General features: G+C 35.5%; 1 protein-coding gene across 4 annotated transcripts in view; it reads right to left on the bottom strand.

Moving 5' to 3' along the window:
* Positions 1 to 17,826, bottom strand: part of NLGN4X (neuroligin 4 X-linked) — a 188,564-nt gene that overhangs the window by 78,917 nt on the left and 91,821 nt on the right. For 2 of the 4 annotated variants that reach the window (XM_075736316.1, XM_075736324.1), the window contains 2 exons: positions 9,601 to 9,660; positions 5,864 to 6,016 (listed from right to left, as the gene is read on the bottom strand). In XM_075736316.1, the coding sequence (XP_075592431.1) occupies positions 5,864 to 6,016; positions 9,601 to 9,660 (213 nt within the window). The remainder of the gene's footprint in view (positions 1 to 5,863; positions 6,017 to 9,600; positions 9,661 to 17,826) is intronic. The other 2 variants (XM_075736334.1, XM_075736342.1) reach the window with 1 other exon arrangement.

The raw sequence follows: 17,826 nt of genomic DNA, 5'->3' as shown, positions 1-17,826 counted from the left end.
ACTACAATAAGTAAAAGGAAAAGCTAAATCTTTCCATTTTATTGTCCCAAAAGGATCCTATCCATGGAATATATTTTAATAAATGCAAACTTTCAAAGGGAAGATATGGCCTTCTAATAACATCCACAACCCATATTATTGCTGCATGCATGCTTGGGTGTCTAGAAATCTCAGGAAAAATAATTCCGGAACTACTTTTATTTGAAGCATAAAGAGGAATATTTAAAAAGTTGGAAAGTCTTGAGTTCAGCTGTCTGCTATTTTGCCGTGGTGCTGCTTAAATACAGAGAGAGAGAGAGAGATGAGGTACTTATTCCCAGAGCAGCTCTGCAGTCCTCCAAGATGTAGAGGAAACGTGGCTCTTCTGTATTCTGGACTTATGGATAAATATAGTTCAATACACAAACTAAAGGCTTATATTTTATCCAGATGCAAGAAGAAAAGATAGGGATGAAGATACTTGTCTCTATCATTCAGTTAAAATGTTTTATAGCCCTGAAGGTCACCATGTTACAGCTACCTGTTATAGCCAACAGGTAAACAGACTTCTGCCTATAAAAGATGGAGAAACCTTGTCTTTATGGTGCCTGCTAAAACCTGGTTTTAAAATTCAAAGGGTGCAGTGTTAAACCCAGGTCTTTTCAAATCATAAGACTTTCACTAAATTATAGGATGATCACAAATTCAATTACATACAATTAAAATTATATCAGAAGGCAGTAAAAGAAACCCATATCATTTATATTCTATTACCTTGACAAATATTCCATGGCTGTATAGACATTTCTTGAGGGCAAACTCAGTGAAGGATAGTCAGGTAAAGTGGTCCCTAACAATTTTCATCTTCCCTCATCTATGAAGATGCATTTCCAAAATCCAGGCTTTCTTAAACATATGTAAACACTGTTATCGATTTGTTCCTGCAGTTTAAACCTCGGGAGCTTGATGCTAGCAGCGACAGCAGCACTTGCCTCCTGCCGAGAGCAGTGTGAGGGTTGTCAGGTCCCCAGGGGATGTCTGCGGGGGTTTCTGGGCCCCCAGCACCCTTGGGCTGCTGGTGGGGGAGGTACCAGTCAGCAGGAGACAGGTCTCGTGAGAGTGGGACAGTGCCGGTGATCCCCAGGGCTGGTTCAAACCACAGGAAGCCACATATAACTGGCCCTTGGGGAACGCCAGCTACCAGGAAGGAGCACCACGAACAGACTGTGCAAACAGGGACAGCGTCGGCTGGGAGCAGCATCGGCAGTGTGTGCGGCAGTTTGCGAAGGCAGAGCGCGCAGGTAGTGCTGCCCACTCTGCCAGTGACCGGACTGCTGCCTGCTCTGAAGGGATTCATCTGACCAAGTGAGCCTCTTTTTGCCAACAAACTGTCCAGACTTACAGGGACAGTTTTAAACTAGACATAGCAGGGGAAGGGGATGGAATCTGGAGTAACAGAGAAGAGCTGGGGGCTGCTGATATATTGGGAACCAACAGGGAAACATGGATGAAATGGCCCAAAGGAATTAGGGCATTTTCCTCTAAAAAGATGACATGGTCGACAGCCTAACTGAAGTGTCTCTATGCCAATGCATGCAGCATGGGTATCAAACAAAAGGAACTGGAAGCCACTGCACAGCTAGAAAGCTATGATCTAATCCTGTCACTGAAATGTGGTGGGATGAATCACACAGCTAGACCACTGCAATCAATGGCTATAAACTGCTCATAAGGGACAAGCAAGGAAGGAGAGGTGGTGGTGAGGGGTCACCCTCTATATAAAAAAATGGATTGACAGCACACAGCCATCTTTGAAAAACAGCAATGAACAGGTTGAGACTTTGTGGGTGAAAATTAGAGGCCAAGCCAGCAAAGGAAACCTCGTGGTTGGTGTTTCCCAGATGGAGAAGGCTGAGGTACTCAACAATTTATTTCCTCTCATTTTTCACTAGTAATCTCTCTTCCCACATCCATCAAATCCCTGAACCTCAGGGCAGAGATTGGGGGAATGAAGTCCCTCCTACTGTGGGAGAAGATCAGGTTTAAGACCACCTGAGGAACCTGAACATACACAAGTCCATGGGACCCAATAAGATGCATCCAAGAGTCTTGAGGGAAATAGCAGATGTAGTCACTAAGCCACTTTCCATCATCGTTGAAAAGTCATGGTAGTCAGAGGAAGTCCCCAGTGACTAAAGACATCTCACACCCATTTTTAAAAGGGTAATAAGGAGGACCCTAGGAACTACTGAGCAGTCAGCTTCACCTCCATGCTCAGTAAGATCATGGAACACATCCTTATGGAAATTATATTGAAGCATATGGAAGACAGAGAGGTGATTAAAGACAGGAATATGGCTTTACCCAGGGTAAATGATGCCTGGCTAATCTGGTAGTCTTCTATGATGAAGTGACCGCATCAGTAGACAAGGAAAGAGCAACTGATGTTATCTAGCTGGACATTTTTAAGGCATTTGATACAGTCCCCTATAACATTCTTGCTGCTAAATTGGAGAGAAATGGGTTTGATGGATGGACTGTTAGATGGATAAGGAACTGACTGGATGGCCACGTCCTCAAGAGTTATAGTCAATGACTCAATGTCCAAGTGGAAACCAGTGGTATCCTTCAAAGGTCCATATTGGGACAAATATTATTTAATATCTTCATTAATGAAATAGTGGGATTGAGTGCACCCTCAGCAAGTCTGCTAACAACACAAAGATGACTAGTGCACTTGATGTGCTAGAGGAAAAGGATGCCATCCAGAGGGACTTTGACAGCCTTGAGGAATTCAACAAGGCCAAGTGCAAGGTCCTGCACCTACCTGGTCAGGGCAGTCCCCACTATCAACATCATAGACTGAGGAATGAATGCATTGAGAGCAGCCCTGCAGACAACGGCTTAGGGATAGTGGTAGATGAAAGAGTTGAAGCCAGCAATGTGCACTTGCAGCCCAGAAAGCCAATCATATCCTGGACTGTGTACAAAGAAGTGTGTGATTCTCCCCCTCTACTCTGCTCTTGTGAAACCCCACCAGAATACTGCACCCAGCTCTGGGGTCCCACATGAAGGTGTTAAAGTGGGTACAGAGGAGGGCCACAAATTGTCAGAAGGCTGGAACACCTCTATTATGAAGAAAGGCTGAATTGGGGTTGTTCAGCCTGGAGCTGAGAAAGCTCCTGGGAGATCTTGTTGGGGCCTTTCAATATATAAAGGGGCATATAAAAAGATGGGGACAGACTTTTTACCAAGACCTGTAGTGACAGGACAAGTGGCAGTGGTTTTAAACTGAAAGAGGGTAGATTTAGATCAGATACAAGGAGGAAATTGTTTATGCTGAGAGTGGTGAGACACTGGAACAGGCTGCCCAGAGAAGTTGTGGATGTCCCATCACTGGAAGTGTTCAAGGTCAGGTTGAATGGAGCTTTGAGCAACCTGGTCTGGCGACAGATGTCCCTTCCCATTGCAGGGGGTTGGACTGGATGATCTTAGAAGGTCCCTTCTAACCCAATGTATTCTATGATTCTATGATTTCTCTGGCTAATATCATCCAGTGATTATCTATGCAGTCCTAATAGATATTCTATGTACTGCTGTTAATAACACAATATAGACTGAAAGGAAAATAATTTAACGTGTCTCAAGAACAGAACATTTATGGTAATTATAACATCAACTATTCAGGCCTAATGAAGTGGTAATTTCCCAGAGGAAGGAAAGATATATATATATACACAATGGGCCATCATCATTGTGATTAATTCAATACATATTCCTCCATTGTGATAATAGTGATAGAATTACACACCTCTGTCATTAAAATCAGGTTTGTGTGTGTCCTCTTATGTATAAACTTAGAAATCAAATGCCACTGAAACACACCAGATTTACAGAAATAAATATCTCTTTCAAAAAGAAGATAATGCAGACTAGAAGAAATGGATACAAATATTAACATTCTTCAAATTCTATGTGATAATAATTATACTACTTTTTAACTTTTATGAATAATCATGTTTGGTTTCTATATGGTTGTTTACCTGATAAATTTGTGGGGGTTTTTTGCTTATGAAGCAAGTAAAAAATACATGGAATTCACCTAACATCTTCCAACTTGTAGGCAACTAATGAGTTCTCAAGGATCACATTTACATTTCACCCATGAAGAAAAAACAGAAATATGCTCATAAAATACAATTCCTCTGATTTTTTAAGTGCTATATGCATATTCTGTATATCTTCTCTTTTTCTAATTCAAACATAGACCTTCTGTAACAAAGAATAGATTCCATAGTGTCTCAAAAGTTACAGTTGCCACTGTTGAGAAGCAGTATTTAATGTCTAATACAACACTGTATTTTTCCAAATCCATTTAAAATCCTCAGTTATTACTTTTCAGTTTCTTATATGAATGCTTCTGTATTGTGCTTTTTTGCCTTAAATGCCACAACATATATAGCATTGTGCCTCTCCCTTTTTGTTGGTTTTCAATATAAATTCATAAAATAGGAGTTAATCAATGTAAATATTGCATTTTTTTCTTTTAGATTTATGTGGGGCAGCTACAATGAAACATTTTAAACTACTTATAATCATCTGTATCCTTGAGCAATGTTAGTTTTAAGAAACTAAGAGAAAACCTTTTAAGAGATCCATTACATAACCTCTTTTTTACAGATAAATATTACCAGGTTCCTGGGTATACATTTTGTTTGACAACAACATTTCTTTTTCTTTCTTTTTTTTTTTTTTTTTTTTTAAAGAGTCTTGAGTTCTTCAGTTATATTTTTACTTTCCTTTTTTTCTCTTTTTTGGGGGTGTGTCTGAATACCAAGACTGCATGCATATATGGACCAAAATATCTTTTTATATTCCTGACTTTATGTTTAAATCTGACTCTATCACAGAAAAACTTCTCTTTTGTATTTAAACAAGAGTAAAAATCAGGGACAAGAAAAAAAATTCTCAGTACTCTGATGAGCTGGAACATTGTTGAAACACATTAACCACATTAATAGATAACTCAGCAAAAGAAGTTTCCTGTGTTCCAAAACGGTACGTGCCAAGAATATAGATCAGCTTTGCTATCAAGAAAAGCAAGATTAAAAATCTTTGTAAAAGCCATTCTAAATCAAAAACCACATAAACAGAATTACTATACCTTGTTCATATTTCCGTATTTGGAAATATGAACATTTGAGCAGTCTATATGCTATTCTATACAAATTATATGCTTTTTCATTAAGATAAAAAATATCTGCTATTATGAGCAAAAATTTAGCTTATTTTTTTATGGAAAAATAAAACTTCAGTAAATAGACCTTAGAGAAAAGCCTGGTACATGCAAACATTTAGGAGCTGGAATCACAGAGAAGATTTTTGGTCTATTGTCATGGATCTAAGCTTATTTTGTTATTCAATCTAATGCTGACAGTGGAATATTTATAATGTCAAGAAGACGCAGCTATTGTTCTGTTTGAAAGACAGAAGTATCAATTTCTCTCAATATTACAATTCATGATTATAGATTTCCTTATATTTATGTAGATAATTTTACATTACTCCTTGAAAGCCCTTGATTCCACATTACATGCAACATAAATTCCATCAGTGTGTATAGGCTGTATATGAAAAATTTAACATAAACCAGCACTAACGTAATTATAAATATCCAGTCATTTTTGTCTAAGCTGAAGGTAGCTGTCAAAAAGAATATAGCTTAACCCAGTTTCCACAAAATATTGAACAGAATTCAAAATCCACCACCAAGAATGTTCTGGTTTCAAACCAAAACTGTCCCAAGGATCTATGATCGATCAGTAGATAAATTAAGCAATCAAATATTTCTATGCAATTGGTGATGAAGAAAAGAGCCACTTACCTAAAACCCCCAGCCTGTAATTGAGAGTGACAACAATGACATTGCCATAACTTGCGAGAATGCTGCCATCAATCATATTGCCAGTACCCTCCATGTAAGATCCTCCATGGATGTAGACCATAACGGGTTTCTTGCTGTTCTGATCATGAATGTCTGAAAAAATTCAAGTAAGGAAAACATAATAAAGTAATAAAAAATAAGAAGATATGGCATTAGCAATTTATAACAGTACTAAAAATATCTTAATTATTTCCTATATTTTCAATGTCATTGCCACAACTTCAATCAGCTAGCTTACACAGTTCAAGATGATCCTGCAAACCTAGTATTTATAGTTTGGATATTTATCTTGGTTACTTCAAATACTATTTCCTCTGAAATGTTCTCAGAACATTTGAAATGCCTTCAATATTATATGGAATTTAATTTGAATATAAATGTCTAAAAGCCTAAAGAGACAAATCAAATTATGCAATAATCTTGTCTTTTTTTTAGAATATTCTGATTCAAGTATATGCCAATTTAGAAATATCTATACTTCTAATAATAAAATTACAATAATGATCCATACTTTCCTATTCCTCACTGAGAAATAATTGTTGAAATTATATTCCCAATAGTTCAGTAAGAGATAATATCACAAAATCAAATTGTTCTGATAGAAGTAAAGATAGTAGACTGTTCCTTCTTTCAAATAGCCTAGAAGTTAACAAACAAAGATAATTTATGTGAATTTATGGCCCAGATTTTTTGTATTTAAACCAAATGATGTCTTTTGTGTTGTACTTTCCCTTGTCACAGTAGTTAAGCCTTAAACAGCAGACTTGAATTAATGCTTCTTAATGGTATGGCCGATCTTTTGTATATGCAGAAAAGCTCTTGACTACTTTCAAACAGGTAAACAGCTAGGTCTTTATTTCTAAAAAAAAAGTTAAATTAAGTTGATAGTAATATTTTCATACTTCAGACTGAGTTATAAAGATGCACTAATCAATGATTTGGGATATATTTAGGACTGGATTCATCTCTGTTTGTCTAATAACCAAAAAGTTAAGATCCCGATCCCAGAGATGGTTTAGACTACCTAAATTAGGAACTTCATGTTCTCTACAGTGGGAACTAAGGGCTAAGCTCCTTTAAAAAGTAGAAGGCAATTCAGCAAGCTGCCATACACACCTTTTACAAATAATTCAGTCTATCTGCATGTGGAATAGGAGCACTTCTTTCTATCATATAGTACAACACACAAGGGAAAGTAGTTTCTGACTAATCAACCAGGAAAAATACCCTACAAAAGAACAAAAGTGCTCTCTTAGGATAGGCATATGTTGAACAGTGGAAAAAGGAAGTGGAGGAAGAAAGAGCTGAGCTAAATACCTAGAGGTAGGGTATCTGGGTTTGAAAGCCTTCCAAAACTGTTCCCTCTCCTCAGGTTTGTTAGGAAATACTCGAAACACCAAAAATGTGATCAGCATGAGGTACCACATATACAATTTGAGCATATTTAAAGGTAAATTTTTACTGCTTGTGTTCCTATGGCCTAGTTTTACTTTACTCATATGTATGCACTACTCTAAATATAAAACATTGTCAGCCAAGTACAGGGAACTTACGTTCAGGCCCCAATGTCATAGGCCCCAATGTACACCTGTCCAGTTGTCAGAGTTTAAGGCTTGTTGTAGAATCTGCCTTCTTTACATAAAAAGATAGGTACTTTACATGTTGTATTTTATGTGTTGTACTTGAGCAGCAGAACAAAAGGTTTTGTGATAAGATCTTTTTAGTTGCTGTGACTATAAGAGTAATGCAGCCATTAAGCAGATCATATAAAGCAATGAGGTGCATTCTAGTTGATGTATTTTTTTTCTTCTCAGCATTTTCAGCAAAGTACATGAAAGTGTTTCTTCTGTGAAGGTACAGATAAGCTCTCAAAAAATGAAAGCAACAATTATTTAACACAATTATGTGTGTTACTGAATTACCTTTCCCTTCTCTCTCCAAAGTCTCATGGAATGATTTGTTGTACTTAATCTTTCCTTATTACATAGTTCTACCTCAGGGTTGAATCTTTCACTGCTGAAGTCAATGGGAGGTTTCCTCTTCCCCTTCAATGGGAACATGATTAGCTTCAACATAAAGGAAATGAGCTCCACGCTTTATGTGCTTAAATCTAAAGTGGATGCCCTTGTTAATCATGAAACCCTAACATTTTAATTTTTTTTAAGAAATCTGAATAATAATGTATTAATAATCCAATACCTATCTTAAGTTTTTGAAACAATTTTGGGTTTGCTTGTTACTTATCTTTTTCTTTACAATTATTTACAGAATTTGGTATGTAAAATGATGATACCATCATTTTAAAAAAGCATATGTTGCACAGAAATAGGAAGCCGATATTCAGAAAATAACAAAGTACTTTTGGAGTATTCTACACAGCATTTTTGTGTCATAAGAAATAGTATAATTCAGCAATGAAGGTGATACAGTATAAGGCAACCAGTGTGAATCAAAGACCAGAAATTTTTATTACTGTATTTTATATTTGGATAGAGTAGTTGCATCTGGGAGCTGAACTCCCAGAAAAAGAGGACATAGTGTCCTCCCTGTAGTATGTGTGATTGTAAGGGCAACAGAGAGGACAAATGTTTTGGAGTTATTTGAACTGATGTCATATAGAAGAAAACAGGAAAAAAGACATAGAATAACTAACACTTCATATTAGCCAAGCATGAAAGGATTAAGAAACATGTGGCTCCAAAAAAAAGACCAATAAACTACCCAAGGTTGTTATCGTCTCAATTAATTTGAAAAAAAAAAAATCTTAATTTGGTAAACAGATAAAGTAAAATAAATTGTCAGTGTAACTTTAATGAAAAGGAAGGGTGAGAATAGAGGAAGATTTCATGACTTCTTTCTATTTCGGTTCATCCCAAATAGCTTTGCTGTGCCAAGGCAAGAAAAAAGTATTTCCTTGTAAAACTTTTTGGGGGTACTTCACTGTGAACTTTAACATTTCCTTTCAGGGAAGCCAATCCAACTCTGAAAGAAGTCAATGAAAATGATTGTCATTGATTTCAGTGGGAATGTGGTCAGAGTCAGAATGAATGTATCATCTCAGAGGCTAGCTGATTACAGGAAAAAACAATAAAGCAACATCAACAGCTTCCTTTATTTTTTGTCCTGAAATAAACCACATCCTGTGAGAAAAAAATAAATAAGTAAATAAAAATAGCAAAGACAAAGCACAATTCAACTGCATCAATGTACAGCATGTGCGCTGGGAAAACAGTGGAAGTGAAAGGAAGGATATATGTGAGTTTTTCATGAATTTCAAACAGGTGAATTTACAAAATGTGTAGGAGGGAAAAGAGCACATGCATGTTTTTAAATTCCATTTTGTCAACCTAAGAAAGAATAGGGGGGAAAACATATGTGGTTTCAAATAATATTTATGTCACTCACTTCACACATATTTACGAGTAACCTTTATGCCTACGTCACAGAGGAACTGCTGTCATCTATATACTAATTTGGATTTTAAAAAGAAAAACAAAGAAAGTAATTTCTAAAGAAGAAAATAAAGAAGCACACTCAAGTGTGCTTCTGCAAATAAGGGACTAAAAATCATGTTGAAATAACACCAATAACAATAACAATAATAATAATTATTATTATAAAAATTAAAAAGTTTATGTTCATGCATCAGGGTCGAGCTTTGAAAAAACAAAAAATACCTTCGTCTTCACCACGATCATTACTGGTTATATCATCTGCGCTTTTCTTTGTGTTGGCTCCTGGGATCATAGTGAGGAGGAGAATAAAGGGAAAAAGAGAATTCAAAACAGCAGGTTCTCAAAAATAAAAAAACACTAGTACAAAAAAATGTAACAAAAATGTCAAAATCTGTTACATTTGAAATTGAAAAACAAAAAAGATGCAAACTGCACATAAACATAAAATGTCAAGAAGAACGAATTGAAAATATTTGAAAAAATGTATCGTATTCTGTGACAATGCAGTTACTTCAGTTAAAAGTGATTTCTGCAAAAACAAAATTAATGTGCTATTAAAAAAGAATAATATAAACCAAAAAAGTATATTAAAAAATTACCAAATTATGGTTTCTACATAAGAAATGCAATTTATTTCATTCTGTTCTGTAACCTTGAAGAAATAATGCCTTCAGTCACTATTTAACATTTTATTCATCCTCATTAGGATTTATTAGGAATTAGCCACAATCTGAATTTTAGATGGAACCAATGCAAATAAAATTATCATTGAATCTTATACAACATGAATGGACAAAGACAAATGATAAAGACCTCCTTAAAATTTTATCTTGCTTCCCATATGAGCAAAAAGATATTTAAACCCGACTGTAAACAAAGGTGAAACAGAGTTGAGTCAATCCCAGACATGAAATTGGTCCAAAAGTAGCCTTGGTTCATATTATAACACATTTCATGCTCTTTAGAAAAACCTAGAAATTAACTGAAAACAGTTACTTACCATGACAAAGAACTTGAACTTATTTATTAGAAGATTTAGTAATGAATGCATTTTAATTTGTATTCAATATGCTTTCTCAAAATACTTTTGGAGTATATACATGCACACACACAGGCACACACACAGATGTCCCTAAATGCCATAGCCTGTGCTTATGGGAGCAAGAAAACACAGTCTTTCCCACCCCTCTCCTTGGACAATACTTCTGTTTTCTGACAAAAAAAAAAAAAAAAAAAGACAGAAAGTTATCCTTGCACCCAACATTTCATTATGCTGTTAAACATGAATAGGAAACTCAATTTCTAATTTAGTTTAGAAATGAAATATGTCCACTAAACAAATAAAATGGTCTAAGTCACCAATGTAACCATTTTTTCCTGAATTGTCTTTATTTGGAAGTGTGTTTTCAAGACATACTGAAAAAGAACAGTATACTTTATTAATTTGTTTATGTATGAGGTTGTGTATGAAGTCTGAATATGTCGCAGAGACATCATATTTAGCTAAAAAAAAAAAATATTACTTCCTTTTATTCTAATATTTCAAATGTTCCTATATCCATCAAAATTCAAGGTTTCAAGTAAATCTCAGTCTGTGATTATAAGACAGAATGTGGTTAACTGTTAGTCAAGTAAGTACTTAAGATTTGTTAATATATACAGCTTTGGGTTCTGTGCACTGATTTGCTTGTCTTCTTGATACAGACAGAATACAGATATTCTACAGAAATTTTCTGGAAACAGTTCTGTTACATATGCAGTGATGGTGATTAGGGAGTCAAAATGTGAAAAGCATTGGCTGACACTCCGTCTCCACACAAAGCCTGCATCTTCAGTGCAGGTGTACACGTTATTGAGTATGTAGTACACAAGTGAATTCAACTGTATGTATTCAGTACATAAGTAGGTAAAATATCACTGCTCATGAAATATAGATGTTCTCTATCAATTTCTTTGAGAAATGTTACATACAGGCTCTAAATCTCAGTCAACATTCAAATATGGCCCTTTTTTCAATACTTTTCAAAATTAGTTGTAGCCCAATTAAGGTTGAATCCTTTCTCAAGTGCTACCCAAATAAAATTAATTTTGCATTTAGATAAACCAAGTACTGCACCCGTAAACTGCCCTTAAACTATTTTTGATTCATGTAAAAAATTAATAAGAAATAATTATTCATAGACAATAAATCCACCTAGACACAAGTTTGAAAGCACATAACAGAAGTTTTGATCTTAGTTCCACCAATGAGGTAATCTTCTACTTTTTTGATAAAAAAAATATGATCATCTTTTGCCAAATATAAAATCAGCTATCACATGTCATTTCTACGAATTAAAAAAAAACAAAATCAATGTTACCACCATATATGTAGTGCCTGTAGACAAAAACTGTATGTTCAATTATTTAGACTGTAATCCATATTTAAAGTACTTTGAGTGAAAGAAGTAGATGTGTCCCAAAACATTTCAGTTCAGCTACTATCCCCCCCACCCAAATCATATATATATATATATATATCAGTAACATATTGCAAGGATTTTCTCTCTAATGTGTTTCCTGAAGTGACCCTGGTTCAGTGTATTTCAGAAAGAACAATACAAGTGTAAGGAGAATTTAGAAAATGTCATCACACCATGCTACTAGATGTGATCGGACACAAACATCACATGACACAGATATGTGACATAAGGTTATCCATTCAGATAATATGTATAGTATATACATAACGCAGTCAGGTCCCAGGCATGCAGTTTACCAGTGCTTGTTTTTTAAGTATCCCTTCTGAAGCCTCTAATGGCAGAAAAAAATTTATCAGCTACTGCTTAAGCTGATGCCATTTCTTTGTACTTTATATGTAATTGCTCCATCTGTCACGCAGTACACCTTTTGACCCCATTTAATTTTGGGAAAGCACTCAGTTTTCAGAAATCGCACAGCACGCTATTAGTTGTATGACCTCCCAGTTTCACAGAGAGCATGCTCAACCTTCTGGAAACTTCCAGCTCAAACCAGATTAATACAGGATTTAATACTCATGCTCTCAGTGATATGTCTTATTTATACAACTACAATTTCAACAGATCTCTAAAGAACTTGGTTTCCCATCCCATGAGAACTATTATAATTTTACAGTCTCAAGGGAGCATTAGGAAAGCAGAGCTGTACTCTCCTTTTTGCATTTCTCCCAAGACTGGTGGATTAGCTTTACTTTGAGTCTCACTTAGTGCACAAGCCTTAAGTCGTTTCATGTCCAAAAAGAGGGGTGTATCGGTGTGGGAGTTTGGCTGCCATCACGCTGTCCCTGGCTCATGGCTGTGGCCAAGGCTCTCCAGCTACCTTTACAGCTGTACCAAGAAGTTGTCATTTGGCAGCTGAAGAAAGATCAAGAGGCATTTTGCATTTCAAATAAAAGTGGAGGAAAATTATCATTGAGAATTACAGCTTGTCAAAGTGTCTTATGAGTTGACTGCAGATCACCTACTTAGGAGAGATCACAAAGAAAAGCAACATACCTGTCTATATACCTGTATTTTTAGAAGCCTGTTGATTTGAATTAGAGAAATATATGCATATTGCTGAGATTTAAATAACCATCATTTTGTAATTATTTACTGAATATTGTCAACCTGTGCGTGCAGTTGTGTGTGCATGTATACATTTGTGCAAATACATACACATATATGTACATAAAAATGCTCTATACAGTTAATAGTCTTGCAGAAAGAACACAGGTTTATTCTCTGGCACTCCTTTCCCATAATGGTGTTAAAATGAAATTATAATCTGTCAACAGTGTGTGTAACACCAACAAACAGCCATATGATTTCAAATGATTTCAAAGCAGTCCTTAGCCATAAATTAGATGTCTTCCATCTCTCTCTTAAATAATATGAAGACATAGAATCCTACTGTTCTAGGTAGTTTTTAATGTGGAAGCCAATGAAAGGTCAGAATTTTACTTAAATTTGCCTGAATTAGTTTTGTTTGGTTTTGGTTTAATTCCTATATTATCACTGAATAGCAGAAGACACATAATTACAGTGGCCATTATTCTAATACCATTAATAAAAACAACAACAAAACTATTTGGATTGCAACTGCTAGCTCTGTATAGCAGCAACATTTAACTAAGGAACACGTATCATAATTGAATTTGTGTTTTTAATTACTCCAGCTGCAACACACACACACACACACACACACACACACACACACACAAATTGCTAGAATTCTAGACCACAGCAAATGTGTAAATGCTGCTACATAGCCAGGAAATGTTTCTTTTCAAGAAAAGAGAATTAAATGACAGTTTTGTGTCATATTCAAAATTGGATGGACTGTAAGAAAATGCAGCAAAAATCCCTACAGAGTTTTGTATTCTATGCATTAGCGAGGATTAAAACAGAAAGAAAATGCTATTTCACTGGCTTCTTTCAAGTAGTTTTAGACAACCAATAAAAAAATCTACACAGACACTTCTATTGAAAAAGAAAAATTCTAAGATTGAAGACGGGGTTGCATAAAAAATATGAATTTCTAATATTACCTCAGCTCTGTAGTCTATGTTGTCTACAGTTTTCAATTACATGATTAGACATCTCTGTTTTCAGATAAATTGCTTGCATCTCTCTGTGCATTAACTGTTCCATGTACAGAGAATTAAAGTGGGATGAAATTCTTAATATTTTACAAATGGCATAATGTTCCTCCCAAATAAAGACAGAAATAATGACTACTCCATGCCCCAAATTACGTGTTTCCCACAAGCTGTTTTAAGTGCATTAAATTAGTCCATCACTCAGTTTCACGTGTTTTAAATGAGGTTGTATCTTCCAACAAGTTAATACAGGGCAATTGAATATATTAATTGTCACACAGAGTGACTGTGCTGTCCTGTATAGTCCCACAGAAGGACACAACACTTTTCAAAGGTAGGGATGTTGTGGAAATAATTATTTACTACCATTTAATAAGACTTATTAGTTCTGTGATTGATACGGGTGTTGCTTTTCTTACAAGTTTCTTCCACATCAGTATGTTGATATGGATTCATCTCAAGGAAGAAAATATAATATTCACACAGATTCCAGGGCAGGGAAACTCTTCAATCTATCTGTATAGATGAAATGTGATCCTGCACACTGGTTAGTACCAAACAGAGGTTACAAAAACTAGCAACAACAGTTATCACTTAGGAGCTATGTTGTTACATATTGGCCTCTCTGCATTCTGATTATACTATTCTGCATTCAGCAGCTAAGTGCTATTGATTCTTATTCTGAGTAAGATGCAAAAGGTAAAACCTTAACTTATGTAACTTTGGGCAAATGGTGTATCTTTTCCATTTTGTCAAAGTTTTCGAAGCTTCCTATATATTTTATTTTTGGAAAGTGAGCCATTAGTTTTAAGAAGACTGTTAAATAAAGGCTATGATGAAGATAAACACAGGCATTTACACTGGACACTTGTCATAGTTACAAAAAGAAACACACCTGAAAGTTATTTCTTATTCTGAAAATATTTGCATTTATTGAGATTGTATTTATTCATCCTGGAAAAAAATGATAAAACTAATAAGTTTGGTCTTCGTCCTGTATTAGTTCATTTTGGTACATATTTTACAAAAAAGAAAAATTGCTTTGAATAACAATTACTGAGAAAAATAATTTTGAAAACTATTAAATTAAGGACAGATTGCTTTTACTGATAATTATTAATAGAGAAATCATTATTATTTTAGAAGTTTAATAACTGATATAGAAATGAGATAGCTACATAAATTCAGTAATATTTTTAATACGGATTTTTGTTACGCAAGTTACACCACATCTACAAGACTTCTAAATACAGTACATCGCTTTGACATAACCATCTATAACGGCTCGAAAGAAAGAAGGCATTGTGCAGGCTATCCTTTCAGTGACCTCCAACAGATAAGGGGAGTGTTTCTTGCACTTCCAGTGTAACTGAATCTGCTCTGTTTGACGGAGGACTGGACTGAGCCTGCAATGCTTACTGATTGAATAATGAAAGACTCATTAAAAAGCATAAATCTACTATATAGTTATTTAAATTAATTCAGAAAGAAGCACATATTTTTCTGTACAAGCATCAGGAGGAACACTGTCAGTATGAAAGGTGTGGCAGTGACCTCAAATAACTTACATTTCTCTGCTAAATTGGTGTACTTGATGAGGTGTGAATGTAAAAATGCTAACATGTCCGAGTGCACAGTACTGCTATGTAGAAGCACAGCATTTGCTTTCACCCATCTCACCTCCCTCATCAGCGAAGCCATTTTGAAATTCAGAAGAGATACCTACATGCTACTTTCTTGAATTACAACGTCCAAAATATAACAATCAGTTCTATATACTAGAATGTTTAAAAATACACTCTTTCTCTTTGTGCTACATATGCTGGCTCTGTCCTGGCAAAGCTCTTAGGCATGTGCATAGTTTTAAGCATATGAGAAGTCCTGTTGACTTCAGGAAAAATACCAGTTTGCGTAAGCTTCAGCACTGTGATGAAGCTGGCTTCAGTCCTGTCTGAAGACCGAAAACATAAGTCTACAGTAAGATAGGATATATAAATCCCACTGCAAAGTTTGTCCAGAAGTATATGTAAGATACTGCGCTGGCAACTCAGCGGGTGTAAGATATGAGTAGAGTACAATTATCTCCAGAGGGGCGTAAGGTTGTTAGCAAGGTGGTTCTACTACAATTAAGTTCCAAGAATGCATCGGACTTCTAAATTAGAAGGCACAAATCAACATTTGTTATTAATTGGAATTCCCAAGCCTAGATGTAACTACACTCTAGGTAATCCAGGTAACTAGACTTTGCAGAAAGAATTCAGTAATGTTGACCTAACACTATCTGTAACTAAAGGGTGAGTACCTTCAAATAAGCTTAAGAGAGGTAAGTACCTATGTCCCTTTTAAAATGAATGTGAATGAATGTGTAAAAAAACCCTGAATCAACAGCCAGTTTTAATAACTAAAGGTAACTGCTACACCGTCTCTGCAGACAGCTGAACAGTGCAAGTACATACTTTGCATTTACCAACTGCTGGTGAAGTTGTTTGTGCAAACTCTCCCTTTGGGCATTTGTAGGCACCACTGGAAGCTGTGAGCTGGATAATCAACTCTTAAGAATACCTCTAATTATTTGATGCAGCTATTTTAAATCTTAATTTTGAACACCAGCTCAATTTGCAGTTGCCTTTGGAGAATTCTGGAAATAAGTGTGTTCGTTATTTTGGTGGATTCTGTGAGAATATAATTTCATTCCATTGTAATAGATAATATAATAGTTTGGCATCATATTGACTTCTAATTTTGATGTTTACTGGATCTCTGACATCTTAGCTTTTATTTGGGAATCATAGAAGTGTTAGTTACAGGTAAGTAGGAAGTCTGTATAAGACGTCCAAAGGAGATACATGCAAAACTTCATTCAGGGTGGGCTTTTTTCAGGGTTTGGTTTTGGGGTTTTTTTGTTTGTTTGTTTGAACACATAACCCAGTGTTTTCAATTTTTTCTCTACTGGATTTCAATGGCATCCTCATCTACACACAACAATGTATTAATTCCTACTGGAATTAGTAATATCAAACCAACTAAACAAGTAGACCATCAAACAACTAAAATGCTGAGTTCTGAGCATAAGTTTGAGCAATGAAGCCCTCTGCAACTACCTGACAGGAGGTTGTAGCCAGGTGGGTGTCTGTTTCTTCTCCCAAGTAACAAGTGATAGGACAAGAAGAAATGGCCTCAAGTTGTGCCAGGGGAGGTTTAGATTGGATAGTAGGAAAAAAATTTTCACTGAAAGGATTGTCAAGCACTGGAACAGGCTGCCCAGGGAAGTGGTTGAGTCACCATCCCTGGCGGTGTTTAAAAGACTTGTAGATGTGGTGCTCAGGGACATGGTTTAGTGGTGGACTTGGCAGTGCTGGGTTAACGGATGAACTCAATCTTAAAGGTCTTTTCCGATCTAAACAACTCTATGATTCTATGATTCTATACTATGAATCTGTGAGATTTTATCTACAAATGTTAAAGCTGAACAAGGATCATTTTGTTTCATACATGCTATATAATTATTAATTATAGTAAGCTAGCATTAAACAGCGGGTCAGAATCATGATTTAAACTTTCAAAATTCAACACCACAGCATTGATCTCACTAGTATCTGATCCACCTGATTTCCATTACTTGATAATATCAGTTATCTAGTTTTGATGCATACTATGTTTGTGGATTATATATCTGTTCTGGTGCAATAATCTTTTCTCTATTGACCAATGTTAATGAGAATTCATATCTAATTTTGGTTTTCCACTTTACAATGTTCTAAGCATAATTTAAGCTTAGTATTTTCAATGTTGGGGTTCCTGCTTTACTCAGAATGTAGAAAGGAACAGCAATCGCTTGTAAATTATCG

The sequence above is a fragment of the Balearica regulorum genome, chromosome 1, assembly GCF_011004875.1.
Source record: "Balearica regulorum gibbericeps isolate bBalReg1 chromosome 1, bBalReg1.pri, whole genome shotgun sequence".
Lineage (NCBI taxonomy): Eukaryota > Metazoa > Chordata > Aves > Gruiformes > Gruidae > Balearica > Balearica regulorum.
The sequence above is the reverse complement of the archived record's forward strand: the minus strand, read 5'-3'. Positions and strand labels throughout refer to the sequence as shown.